Source organism: Aulonocara sp. 'chitande type north' Nkhata Bay, linkage group LG1, assembly GCF_057382095.1.
Source record: "Aulonocara sp. 'chitande type north' Nkhata Bay isolate Kocher_YH1m ecotype deep benthic linkage group LG1, A_spYH_male_GT1.1, whole genome shotgun sequence".
NCBI lineage: Eukaryota > Metazoa > Chordata > Actinopteri > Cichliformes > Cichlidae > Aulonocara > Aulonocara sp. 'chitande type north' Nkhata Bay.
The window spans coordinates 19,165,579-19,179,165 of NC_141344.1; the positions used below are offsets into that span (position 1 = coordinate 19,165,579).

A 13,587-nucleotide genomic window follows, 5' to 3' on the forward strand; every position below is an offset into this window, starting at 1 on the left:
GGCATACAGAAGAACGCTTTTCTCTCGTTACAACAAACCTCTACAGTGCCAAACAGCCTGGCCTTGAGTTTTCACAGAAGGGAGAGTGTTAGCCTTAATTTGCACACACTAAATGAATTCAGTCAGGACATAAGACACAAGCTTAATGTAAAGTGGCATAGTATTATAGTCTGTGGTACAGCTACTTTTATTAATATTATTGCTCAGCTTTGAAAAACTGAAAGAAAGTGGTCAATTATTAGTTCACTTTTTGTTTTTTGTTTTTTACCACATCTCTGTAGCTCCTCATCTCTGCTACAGGTTAATTCAATTCAGTTTTATTTATATAGCACCAACTCACAACAACAGTTGCCTCCATACACTGCATATTAGAAGATAAAGACCCTACAATAATACAGAGAAAACCCCAACAATCAGATGACCCCTAGGAGCAAGCACTTGGCGACAGTGGGAAGGAAAAACTCCTTTAACAGTAAGAAACCTCAGCAGAACCAAGCTCAGGGAGGAGCAGCCATCTGCTCTAACTGATTAGGGATGAGGAGAAGAAAAGAAAAGAAGTTCTAGTATGCAATGCGATGTGAACATCAAGCCTCAAGACCTCTTAGTTAAATCTAGATATTTCTAACTGGCATGATAACTAGCAACTGTCAGACATGTCTAGTAAATTATCTTGTACAAGTAATACCTGACACACAGTTTTAATATGTACAAAGGTTTCTACACTCCATGTGATACTGCAGAAAACTGGACACTTTATAACTAAGTGTCCACTTATTTCAAAGAAAAATCTAAGAAACTTTTTAGAACTCAAATGTAACAGGTAGGCAGCATTATCTGTGCAGTTCTTGCTCCTTAATGCTTCCATAATATAAATCATACTGATGTACAGCAGGTATACTGCAGCCGTTTTTGGAAACTGCAGTATGCTCAGAGAGTTAAAGTGGTTATCTCACCAAAACAGGCAGTAGAGCTACATGACTTTTCAAACTAAGTTTCGTTTTTGCACAATGTGCAAAATGTCTAGTCTACAAAAATGAAATAAGCCTGCAAGTGTGAGCTTCTTCATTTAAAACACTCAAATTTTACTCATATGCTTCAATATAACCTCAAACAGACAACTGTGCCATGTAAAGTAAAAAACTCAGTTCAAACTAAAAGTGGAAGCATGACAAGCCTCCTTCGCACAGTGGAATACGAACAGTGTGTCTCCTTAAATTCGGAGCCTCAGACCAATCTCAGTTCCAGGGCCATAGATAAAAAGCTGCCTCACTTTACAGTGGCAACCTATATAACAAGACAGGGAAGTAATTGAAGGAAAGCTCATACGGTTAAAGAAGTGATATCCACTTACGCAGTCAAAAATCCTGGATTTAGGATGCTGAATACAGTCGATCCCAAGCATGAACCACCCAGCCTTATGTATTTGTGGAGTAAGCAGTGGACCATTTACTGCTCCTACTGCTGCAGATTCTAAGGCTTTTACTTACAAGTGAGCTTTTATGATTCACAAATGATGCAGATGATTGAGCAGAATCTTTCCTATAAGCTGAATTTTTTGAGAGGAGATCATATTTTCTGGCCAACCCAATAAGGCAATGCTAACAAGTTCTGCAAGATTCAGCAACAACTGGAAAAAGCGCAAAAGCTGGGTAAAAAGCCACTGGTATCAATATACCAAAAAACTGAAAGAAAGGACAAAAGAAAAAATAAAGAATTAAAAAAAATAAATAATAATAATAATAATAATAATAATAATAATAATAATAATAATAATAATAAGGAATGAAACAGTATCACTGCACAAAACGTCAGTAAAAACATTAGCGAATATACTAGAATCAGAGTTTATAACCGCAACTAATTTAAATATTTTTTAAAAAGGAAAGAAGAGACAGGAGGAACACGCTTCAGCTGATTCATGAATGTTTGAGTTGCACAGTTTGCATCTTCCCTACTGGCAACATGTGTTTCAAACCCACAAACACAACAACCAGCTGATCTGCACAGACTTAGACAGAACATAAATGAGTAATCCATAACCTGTGACAATAAAACAAGATTATAAACTGTATTGTCATAATATTTTAGCAAGTACTCAGAAATAACTACACATAATAAACAGATGCTTGTTTCATGTGCCTGAAAAAAATATTGGCCAATATATTGGAATTTAAAATCACCAAATATTGGTATTGATCTTAAAAATCATTCAGGGTCTAGTTTCATAAATGTATTCACATAGACGGGGCTAGAATAAATAAACAAACCAATCAATGTTGCTCGTCTTTGGTTTTGTTGAGCATTTACACAGTTTTGTCTTACAGTGCCTCTTTATTCAGTAAATATACCTGTCTCACAAAGACATGGACTGCATGGACACATTTAAAATGATTGGATGTCATGCTAAATTAGAAATTCATTCGTGTAGATTAGGAATAATACAAGCTCCAAATTATTATCATTGTGAACATTTTGACCAAAAGAAGGGAACCTGTGGCTAACAAGGTAGACCAGATCCCTGGTTCTTCCAGTCTACTACTGCATCCCAGATTTCAAGTTAGTATGCTTCAGAAAAAGCAAGAAAAAACAAGTTTTGTTTCAGTTCTTAGCAAGGCTCAGCCAGTCAGGTATCACTAGCAATACAGCATTTTGTTTAAATTTTCTTTGCACTTAAAACACATTCGTGGCTAGAGCCTGCTCACTCCTCTGTGTATGCCTTATTTAGTGAGTCGCAAATACACAACAGTGGCAGTACAGATTAAAAATAAACGGTTTCCCTATCATTTTATGTTCAGTGTCCCCATTTGGATTGCTAACAACGGGCTTTCTGGGTGGAAAATCCAAGTTGAGGGGGCATTTGTCAAAAAACATTCCAACTGGGAACTCACCATACAAGTCAAAGTGTCCTTGGGCAAGATATTGAAACCCAAGTTGCCCCAATGTATCCACTGGAGTGTGAGTATGTGAATTTTAGACAAAGCGCTTAAAAATGCAAATGTTAAAGCCCTGCGTGAATGTGTAAATGAGGCTGTCACAGAAAGTACTCTGATTAGAAAAACACTAAAGTAGTATGAGTCCGATTGCCATTTTTAAAACAAATGTTTAAATTCTTAATAACCTTTTGAAAACACACCTAAAAGTACCTTCTGCAAAATGAATTAACAGCATTGACTGCTTTAACTGCGTTTCACAAGTTCATGTGAAAATGTGTAATTCTTACACATTTTTGTTGCAGAGTGTTGTTCCTTTACAGGAGATGGCAAAAATTCAGCTGATACAAATCTGGGAACATTTGTGTTGTTGCCCGTTTCCAAAACAAGGGTGGCACCACTGCACTCAGATGACATGGGTTTGATGAAGGGTCATCCTTGGATAATGTATATAAATGAAAACTGAATCTCTCAGGTTAAAATGAAACATGAAAAAACCTGAGTTTGAACTTTGAGCAATGAGTCTTATCTTAAGGACTATAACTAGTATCTTAGCCAAATAATAAAGAGATATTTTTCCATTGACCTTTCTACAACTCCCTCTCTCAGCTCAGCTCTGTATATACAGCCACAACCAACACAAACTGAAACCATGGTGAGCAAATTAATTTCCACAGTAATTTATTAGCTGTACATACTTAATAAGAAAACAAGCCATGTCTTATCTTGACGGGCAATCACCAAGCATCACTGATCTCAAATATCACCGCCCATCTCCAAGATGATAATAAGAGTTAGAAAGGAAAATCAAATTATACTAATTATACTACAAATTATACAAAGCTATTCTTCTTAGCTCTTTTGCAATTCCTTGGTATGTACTGTATGTCTGCCAGTATGATAACACTGAAAAAACATTTCATATTGGCTGCAGCTCTAGTTTTAACAGGGAACCAGCATAACCAAGTCACAAAATACACAATATGTCATGTATAAAGGCATTAGGCAACAGAGCTTGCACTTATCAATTTGACAGGCAAATATACAGCTTGCTGATCATCCATGCAAAAAGGTGCAGTATAATCTTGCAGTGGCAACAAAGTGCACACAGACCAAGACTAGAAAAACCAAAACCTGATAAATATCACCACAACACACAAAGCAGTAAGAATTTATGAAAAGGTGTTTCACATTACTAAAAAAAAAACAAAAAAACAAAAACCCACTGAGTAATAAAAATAAATACTTCTTGTTTGATCCTAGGGCTGGAATATAAATTACTGATCACAAGAATAATAGACTTGGACATGAACTGAGTCAGCACAGAAAGAAAGAGTGACTACATGAGGAAGGCTGTGTGTGTTTCTACTTAAACTGACCTTCCGTGTGCATGGAAGTCCAGCTGCACGGTGCTGTCTTGAGGAGAGAGCGCCCTTTTAGCTCTCTGGTGACGGCTGTGCAAGGCTTCTGTGTCATATGATAAACCCTCATAGTGGCGAATATACTTGTTCAAAGGGTTCCCAAACTGACCTGAAAGAGAGTTCAACAGCTTTTTAGTACTGGTCAACAACAGTATCAAAACGAATAGGTTTTTATATTGTTTTATTAATCAAATGATAATTAAAATTTCATTCACGTATCGCTGACATTTTTCCACTGTAGATTAGCATGTAATTCTGAGATAATTCATTTTTATCATTTCTATCCATGATTTTCCTGACGTGCCAATCTTTCAATGGAAATGGCCTATGGAGCAATCGATCTCTACAATACTGGCTAGCTTTAGTACAAGCCCGCACTCGCTAAACATGCTTAACAGGCTTATTCAGCCAATTGCTATAACATCCCCTGAGGTAAAACCCTACCGGCATCCATACCGACCCTTTTCTTTGTTCTTTTCACAAAAACAAAGCTAGTGTTCAGTTTAAAATACAAGTGAGGAGCACATGATACGATCAGGTGACGAGGGTCTGTTTCAGTAGTACTGTATAGCATTGTGTGAGCTTGTTGCAGGCTGCTTAAATGCTAATCTACATTCAAAGGGGTGTGTGTGTGTGTGTGTCCATCTATCTGTCTGTCTGTCGGTGTCTGTGCAACTCTGGTGGCCTTAAAAAAAAAAATCCTCAGCTATGACTCAATTTAAGGATTTGTTAGTAAGATCAAGTTCTAATCTTTTTGTACTGTAGGATTTTCTGCACATGACTAAGAGATACCTAGACTCAAAAATGCAAAAATAGATGATGTAGATGCTCCACATTATCTGCATTTTTACATTGCACTGTTCTGTTGACAACTACATAATTTCCATGTCAGTGGGAGGCATAACTCCCCATACAGGGAGAGGCTGCTCCAGGCTAGCATGAACTTGTCTATGAATGCACTTAGAAAATATTTCAACAACCATCTTCTTTAGTCTCATTAAACAAGGAAAATAATGTTTGCAAACTACACAGACAACACAGATCAACCTTTGCAGGAGGTCTCACCAACTTCATTCGTATATTATGTATATAATGAAGTATGCAGTGTGTGTGTGCGTGTAAGATATCATGTCACATTTGACCTCTTTATGTACACGGTTTCAAAAAGAATGCTGACAGGTATCTCCGGATGCCTTCACGGTAGAAAAACATGTTTCTAAAACAACTCTGAGCTTGTATGATAAATCAGTCATGCTCTCCATCTAAAGACTCTGGAATGAAATCTTTTAGCTTATGTTAAGGGTTACAGAGTTAAGCCAGTTGTAAGAGCAGGTTAACATTTTATGCAGCTTTCAAATACCTGAGAAAACTATCACTAACAAAAAATGTACCATCTTACTGCAACCCACACACACACACAGGTTATTGTTGCAAAACAAATACAAGAACCACGCCAAGAGCGCAAACGTCCGCCAAGGCAGCTCACTCTCTGGGCAGTACTTACTTTTAAGGGAGTAGTTTTGTATTTTCTATATATTCATTGTGTTTTCTTTGTTTGTTTTGTTTTTAATATACTTTATGTTTGTAGTGCAGTGAAAATATGGATATGGCACACTTTATTTTAATTAAGACCTTGAAGACCTTGGTGGATGTAAGCCAAATTTTAAATGATTGATAGCAGTACCCCACTCCACCTCCCACAAAAGTCGATCAAAATTCACCCAAAACTTTTCAAGCTAATCGTGTTTACAGGCAGAATGACATGCAAGCAAACATTACCAAAACCTCCTGGGCAGCGATAAAAGGTGGAATTGTAAACATAAACAATATAACAAAATGTAATGTTGTTTTACTTACTAAAATCTCTATATAACTCTTGATTCCCATACACAGACATCTTACTAAGCAGGTTTTTTTCATGTTGTGTGTAAACATCACATCCTGAATGTTACAAGCCTGAAAAGAATCTAAAATGCAGGCAGCTACACAATGTTGAAAAGGTTAAAAAGACACTTCCTTCTCTCAGTGACAACAAAGAATTCAAATCAACTATATTTAATGAACTACTCTTTATTACTAAAAATGTGTTGATCAGGATGTTTCAGGAAGTTAAACCAGATCAAATAGGTTTAAACATCAAACCAGTACTATCTGAGTTAATTTGTTCCACGTCATTGCATACCTCACAACTCATACTACACACACACACACACACACACACACACACACACACACACACACACACAATCCAAAAAAGGTAAAAAGCGAGGATTGCTCTACTCGCATGTCAACATCTATCCAGTTTTATTTATATAGCACCAAATCAGAACAACAGTTGCCTCAAGGTGGTTAACATGTTAACGTAAAGACCCTACAATAAGAGACAAAAACCCAACAGTCAGACAATGCCCTATGAGCAAGTCCTTGGCGATGCTGGGAATGAAAAACTCATGGCTCAAAGGCTCATGGAGGGGCAGCCATCGCCCCAACTGGTTAGGGGTAAGCGGAGGAAGACAGGAAAAATGACATGATGTTGTGTATGTGATTTATAACATAATGTACACAACCTTTATGTGTATCTATAATTTATAAAATAGCATGCACAAAAATTGGAATTCAATTGAGATTTTTAAATGCATTTTGATTTCCAGTGGTTGCAAAATACATTACTTTCAAAATGAAGCTCTTAGTTGCTTGCATTAACATCTCTATTAATACCCTACATTAATCACATCAGTTGGTTCCTTTGGATTGCTTTCTTTTACTTTTATTCTTCTTCTGTTTTTTAAAACATTTTCCATTTTTATTGTAACAATAAAAAAATACAATAAATCATTATGTGACAATACTATCCAACACTATTAGGAACTACATAGTTCACTTCAGACTGATAGCAACAAAAAATTCATTTAAACTGCCAGTGAGTTTTACTGAAAAGGCATCATCACTACAGAGCAATCTGTTTTCACTCTCAAGTCCTGCAGGAAAGTGCAAGACAGAGAGAGAGAGATAAAAAACCTGCTGACAGGAAGCAAAGACATGGTCACAGCATGGATCAGAACTGAGCTGAGCCTCGCATTGCCATGCACGCTGGGTCCTGGCAGCCCGGCTAAGACAATATCTCAGGCACCCGACTAAAATGTCTCTCCTTAACATTTTATATCATACAGTACTGAAAAAAAATTAAGTGGGTTGGCAAAAACCTGTAGGCATCAAGTCCACAACAAAAATTCACTCTACATTACTCAAAAAATGTCTGCAGGAAGCTGTGACTGTGAGAAGGCCAAGTAACAGCAGCTGTGCGAAAGTGAAATAACCTACATTACATGAAACACAGACTTCCTCGAAAATGTCTGGGCATGTAAACAGAGTAAGATTGGTTGTTGCATGTCACGCCATCATTACTAACAAGCTATCAAATTGCAAACTCAATTGCAATGGCCCCTCTTACATCAAACATATCTTTCAGAGGTACATGTGGAATGACATAAAGCCATTTGTTTGAAGCTTTGTGGAAAAACATTTTTTAAAAACAACTGAGCTTGTATAATAAATCAGTCATGTTGTACATCTGAAAACTCTGGAATGCAATCTTTTAGCTTATGTTAAACTGATAAAATAAATTAATTAATAAAATTTAAAAAACACAAAGCGTGAAGTTTTGATCAGGACATTTCTGGCCCCACCTTCCCAATCCCTTTCAAGAATATAAATAGTGTTTCCTCATGTTGGTGTTCACATCAGTGGACACACCGCCTACAACTGCAAAGCTCTCCAGCGAGTAGTGCGGTGCTCTGAACGGATAATTGGAGGTGAGCTTCCCTCCCTCCAAGACATCTACAGGAAGCGCTGCCTGAGGAAAGCGGGGAGGATCATCAAGGACTCCAGTCACCCCAGCCATAAACTGTTCAGACTGCTTCCATCAGGAAGGAGGTTCTGCAGCATCCGGTCCCGTACCAGCAGACTGAGAGACAGCTTCTTCCATCAGGCCATCAGACTGCTGAACACGTCATAGACACCTCAGCTTCACCACTGGAACTTCAACATTATGCACTCCACACTGTATATAAATGCCACTCGTTTTGCACATATTCAACTCTGTATATTTTATTATTATTATTATTATTATTTATTTATTTATTTATTTTTTTTACTATTTAATTTGTAAAAATGTGTATATACACACACACACACACACACACACACACACACACACACACACAGGAAAATATTTAGTATACACATCCAGAAATGCATACACTATTATATATTGTACATATATTTATTAGTTTCAGGTTGGCCATTCTTGTATTTTGCTCGTTTGTGTTGTTGTGTTTGCACATCTCTGTTGCTTGTGGGGCTCGCACACAAGAATTTCACTCGCATGTGCTGTGCCAGTGTGCCTGCACATGTGATGTGACAATAAAAGTGATTTGATTTGATTTGATTTGAAAGCTCAAAATACATTTCTGATCAGACACAAAAAAAAAGAAAAAGAAAAAAAAAGGTAAAGTTGTGAGATGGAAGCAGGGGGGAAAAAACGTAGTCACTCGAGTCACAATTTCACTTGTGCTACTGCAAAAAACAAAACAAACAAAAAAACGCCAGTACAGATGTTTTATGAAAATACGTTGATGCACTTTGTACTTAATCTTGACATGTCAAATGAAGGTTTTAAAGACATAAAGAAGATTAATGTGTAATCACAATGAAACAAATCTGAAATAAGCCAAGAAACTGAATTATTTATAATGACAGATTAAGCAATTTTTCAAACACAGCAGCAATATTTTGCCACAGGATATTAGAACTTTTTAATGAAGGTTTGACAGATGTTAAAAAGTGAAAATTGAATAATAATGTACCAGCTATCTTGCCAGATTATACAATTATATGAAAGTAGCACAGCAGCTCATTACCAACACAAGGCAGAAATCAATTTCTATTTGGTTTTCCTGTCCTGATTCTTCATGACAGCCCCCAGCTCTCAATAAATCTGTCACTGCCCTCACAGATAATAAAACTTCACAGGTGTAGTATCTGCAGTTAATCACATGCACACATTTTACACTGTGAGCTTAAGCTCGTCTGTCTTGATGTTTTGTGAAGCAGGTGGTGTAACTGTACTAAATCTGGAAATAACCCCTTAGCGATGATTTTATTTTCATTTACACACAAATTATATCTATTTTAATATCACCAGTTACACAAAATCACAGTTTTGCTCTGTTTGTCTTACAAATGTTGATGCCTAAAGTACAATTAAAGTACCAATCTGACATACTGTAGAAAATATGTTATTAAGAAGGGCCTGGACAAAGTTTTGTAAGGTGGTTAAGTTATATTAAAACTTATAATATATCGACACCCAGGTAGTTACTCATCCACGGTAAGAACGGGATATATATCATCTCTTTCGACCAAATGCTTGAGTCAGCAGTAGAAAAAAGTACCGTATTTTGCTTCAGGTGCCTTTCTGACGGATGCAACTGCTTGTCACGCAGCTTCATACCTAACCTGCTTTTCACAGACTGTCCGACAAAACGAAAGTTTTTTGTTAAACTAGTCTCAAATTATTCTAGCGACACTGAATATTCATGGTAACAAACATATTCGGCAGTAAAACTCTTGTTTATAGACGTTAACAGTGTAAAGATTTCCCACTAAGCAAGTGACTGAAAGACAAGCCCCCCCCTCCTCTACTACAGGAGTACTTAACCTGTATCAGCCAAACATAATTAATTAACCAGATAACAGCTAATACAGATTGACTACACACTGTAAACAACAACAACAAAAAACACAAACAAAAAACACACACAAGTTAACCGCAGTCTCCACAACATTAGCCAGCCAGCTAGCTAGCAAGTTAAACTGTCGACAGTACAACTACACGATCCGATTAGCGCTAGCTCTACTGACGAGCTCTAAAGACTTTCTCTGTTAGTCAACGGCAAACTTACCTGCAATATCGTGTAGGCAGCAAAACAGAAGAATTAGTTTGACAAATTCCATAGTGAAATGCCCTGTAGTCCCGCTTAACCAGCGAAGCTACACAGCGATACCCCTGACAGTTGCTTGTTTCGATTTCTGCCACACTTAAAGACAGAGTCGCCCTTCCTAGTTAGCTGTGACTCCCATCGCAAACACCGGCAGCTCTACCTCTCCAACAGCGCTACACACTGTCATAAACAGAGAGAGACAGACAGGCAGGCACTACTCCCTTCCGGTGTATGGGGCCAAAAGATATGGACACACCCGCTGTTCTGCGTTTCTATAGTATTGCGATCGTAGGTTGAAAGATACGTGAAAACAACTGGAAAAAAACACTACTGAGCTTTACACAACGCCACCAAAATGTGTCTGCTCCTGTGCTGAAAACACGCACTGATCTGCTGTTTACTGCTTGCACACATTATTTCCGGGTTTAAAAACTAAAGATTTAACTTTGTGATAGTGAAGTTATACATTTCCTGTTTCTCTGTCTATGTAGACTGCGCTGTAAATGCAAGGTACAGACTGCTCTGAGAGCGAGGATTCGCAACAAACCGGTCTGTAACATTAGCATAAAGAGAACTCGGGAAAGAAAGGATTAGTCATTCGTTTTTAATGATTTTTTTAAAGAATGAAGTTGAAATGTACTAATGAATCTCGAAGTACTATTTCGAGATTAAGTAGATACAAACTAAAAGAAAAAAGTTACAAAAATACAATTTGAAGAAAAAAATGAAATAATATTTTGACAGTATACATATTTATCTGTTTATTGCTTTGTGCAACCGCATGGTAACCGTGTAAAAGAGACATCTGTAAATTGCATCTGTAATTGGACCAGCAGGTAAGTATAAGGGTATATAAATTACAGAGAAACACTGGCTTTCTATACCTGTACCACCTCAGCCAGAAGGATTATTCTAGCTGCAGTGTATACAATTTATTGTACCCCGCAAAAGTCTGCAGTGTTCTTTGGGTGATGAAACCTATTTGTTATGTTCTGATTCACTAATGTTGAAATCCAGGCTCTGGGGAGGCCACTCTATGACTGACAATGTGTCTTTTCTATCCAGGTGTATTTTTATTGCATCGACAGTGTGTTTGGGGTCGTTGTCATGCTGAAAAATTAAGCCATTGCCAATAAAAATGCTTTGGTACTTTTCTGTGTTTATGATTTCATCAGTTTTGCCCAAATTCTCAACAGCAGTGGCTGAAATACAGTCTCAAACCACTGCAGGCATCTCACTGTTGCACCTCTCTCCTGAGCTGCTCTAATTATGACTTGAACCCAAAATGTCTCATTTGGATTCCTCACTCCATCGGGCCTGTTGCAGCTGATTTTCAGCTCAGTTCTTGTGTAATCTAGCATACCTCAGCCTTTTCTCCTTGTTTCCCTTTCGTAAGAATTGCTTCTTGAAAGCCGCCCTTCCGCTGAGATAATTTCTGATGAGGCTTCAGTGAACAGCATCAGTGATCAGCTGAAGAGACAGATGTATTTCCAATGCTGAAAGGACACAAGTGTCTTGCATTAGAGAATGCTGAGGCTTGTAATACTAAAAGAGAGATTATGCATATAGCAGGATCTAAAAACAAGTGAAAACAATACACAACATTGTTTGTGGGCATGTAACAACAACAACAACAAAGAAATCAATGCAAATAAAGAATTAGAACTGAAAAAGAAAATGTGTAAATTACTGAGACAGGAGAGAGATGGACTTCCAAGTTTGTTTGTTCTTTTTGCAGACTAGAAAATTATGGGCAGCCACATCACTCAAAATGACAAAACAACCCCCCCCCCCAAAATAATAATAATAATCTGACATGTACTTTGCTGTTAATGTTAACATACAATTCGCAAGGGTTATGTTTACGTATGAAAGTAAGGGGTATGTCACTTGTATTTTTAGGCGATAACATGTGGTCATTTTTGTTGTCTGTCAGTCTGCAACCACAAAATCTAGGTGCTTCACATCCCAGAAGTGACTGTGACTGACATCCTGTGACTGGCCTATAAATAATTCTCAGTTTTGATGCAGACTTCAAAACAGATCAAAACAGGGATAATCTTTTGTGTGAACCTGTCAAACTTATAATAATGGCCACGTAAAACGACCTTTTTCCTTAGCTGCCCACTTCTACATTCCTTTTCATGTAGCTCCACTGTGATATTGAGAGCCAAACCTCTTATCAAATATAACACTTTATTAAGAATTTTTTGTATATTTCACTTTTGCAGCTTTTTCTGGGTTTTGTCATTATAGGACGTTACTAAATACTATCTGTGGCAGAAATTTATGCCTGTAAAATCTGTGCTGAAACCCTAAATTGCGCTTCTTGTGCTAGATTGAGTATTTTCTCCCACCCAGTGTCTATAAAACGTTACTACACGTGGGATCTATAACTGTCAGATGTGGTTTTTGTTGCACAGCCAGAGCTCTATCTCAAGAATTTCCAGTGTGGGAAAATTTAATCTACTCAAAGATTACTCCGTTTTTGTGCTTTTTAAAATTTATTTATGTATGCATGTATGTATGTATGTATGTATGTATGTATGTATTTTTATTTATCTTTTTTGTATTAAAAAATAGACAAGGATTAAAAAAGTAGACACAAAAGTATACACTAAACTGTCAAACAACAAATTAATAAAACACATCCAACAAAAAGTATACTTTGTTGTGAATTTTTAAAACTCACAGACAGTGACAACCTCGCGATATCCAAAGTTGGACCTGGGAGGTCCAGCTACGCGAGATCACGCAATACAAATGCGCGTGCACTGGGACGCAAAGTGGTCACGGCTACGCCAGGCTCTTATCAATTTACGAGTACTCGTAAAAGTAACCACCTGAACATTTTAGCGCTTTGAAAGGCAGCCCGACTATTAAGTTATTCTACATGTGATTCAGCTGATGCAAATACTTTTAAATGTTTTTAATTTTTATTTATTTATTAGATAAACGCAAAGCTCTCACTTTCAGCTCGTCTGGGACGCAACGTTAGTTTCAAACTGAGAAATATTCTACATTTTATATATTTATTTATGTTTAAGTAAATGACAGATAAATGTTAAGGCGTGAAATGTAAGCTTGTCACCATAGTGGTAAAATGGTGTGTAGACACGTAGATTAAGTAACACGTCGAGTGGGTCACGCGGTTTAATGTGAGTGATAAGCTTTAGAGTTTACAGAATACGAGGTGACCCAAAACGCACCACTGGTTGTCTGCCGCCCCCCTCG

General features: G+C 37.3%; 1 protein-coding gene across 1 annotated transcript in view; it reads right to left on the reverse strand.

Moving 5' to 3' along the window:
• adam10a (ADAM metallopeptidase domain 10a) overlaps positions 1-10,650 on the reverse strand; it is a 40,002-nt gene extending 29,352 nt beyond the window's left edge. The window contains exons 1-2 of the mRNA XM_086287120.1: positions 10,315-10,650; positions 4,310-4,460 (exon numbers count right to left, since the gene is read on the reverse strand). Coding sequence (XP_086143246.1) covers positions 4,310-4,460; positions 10,315-10,366 — 203 coding nt within the window. The 5' untranslated portion in view covers positions 10,367-10,650. The remainder of the gene's footprint in view (positions 1-4,309; positions 4,461-10,314) is intronic.
• Between the last annotated feature and the right edge of the window lie 2,937 nt (positions 10,651-13,587).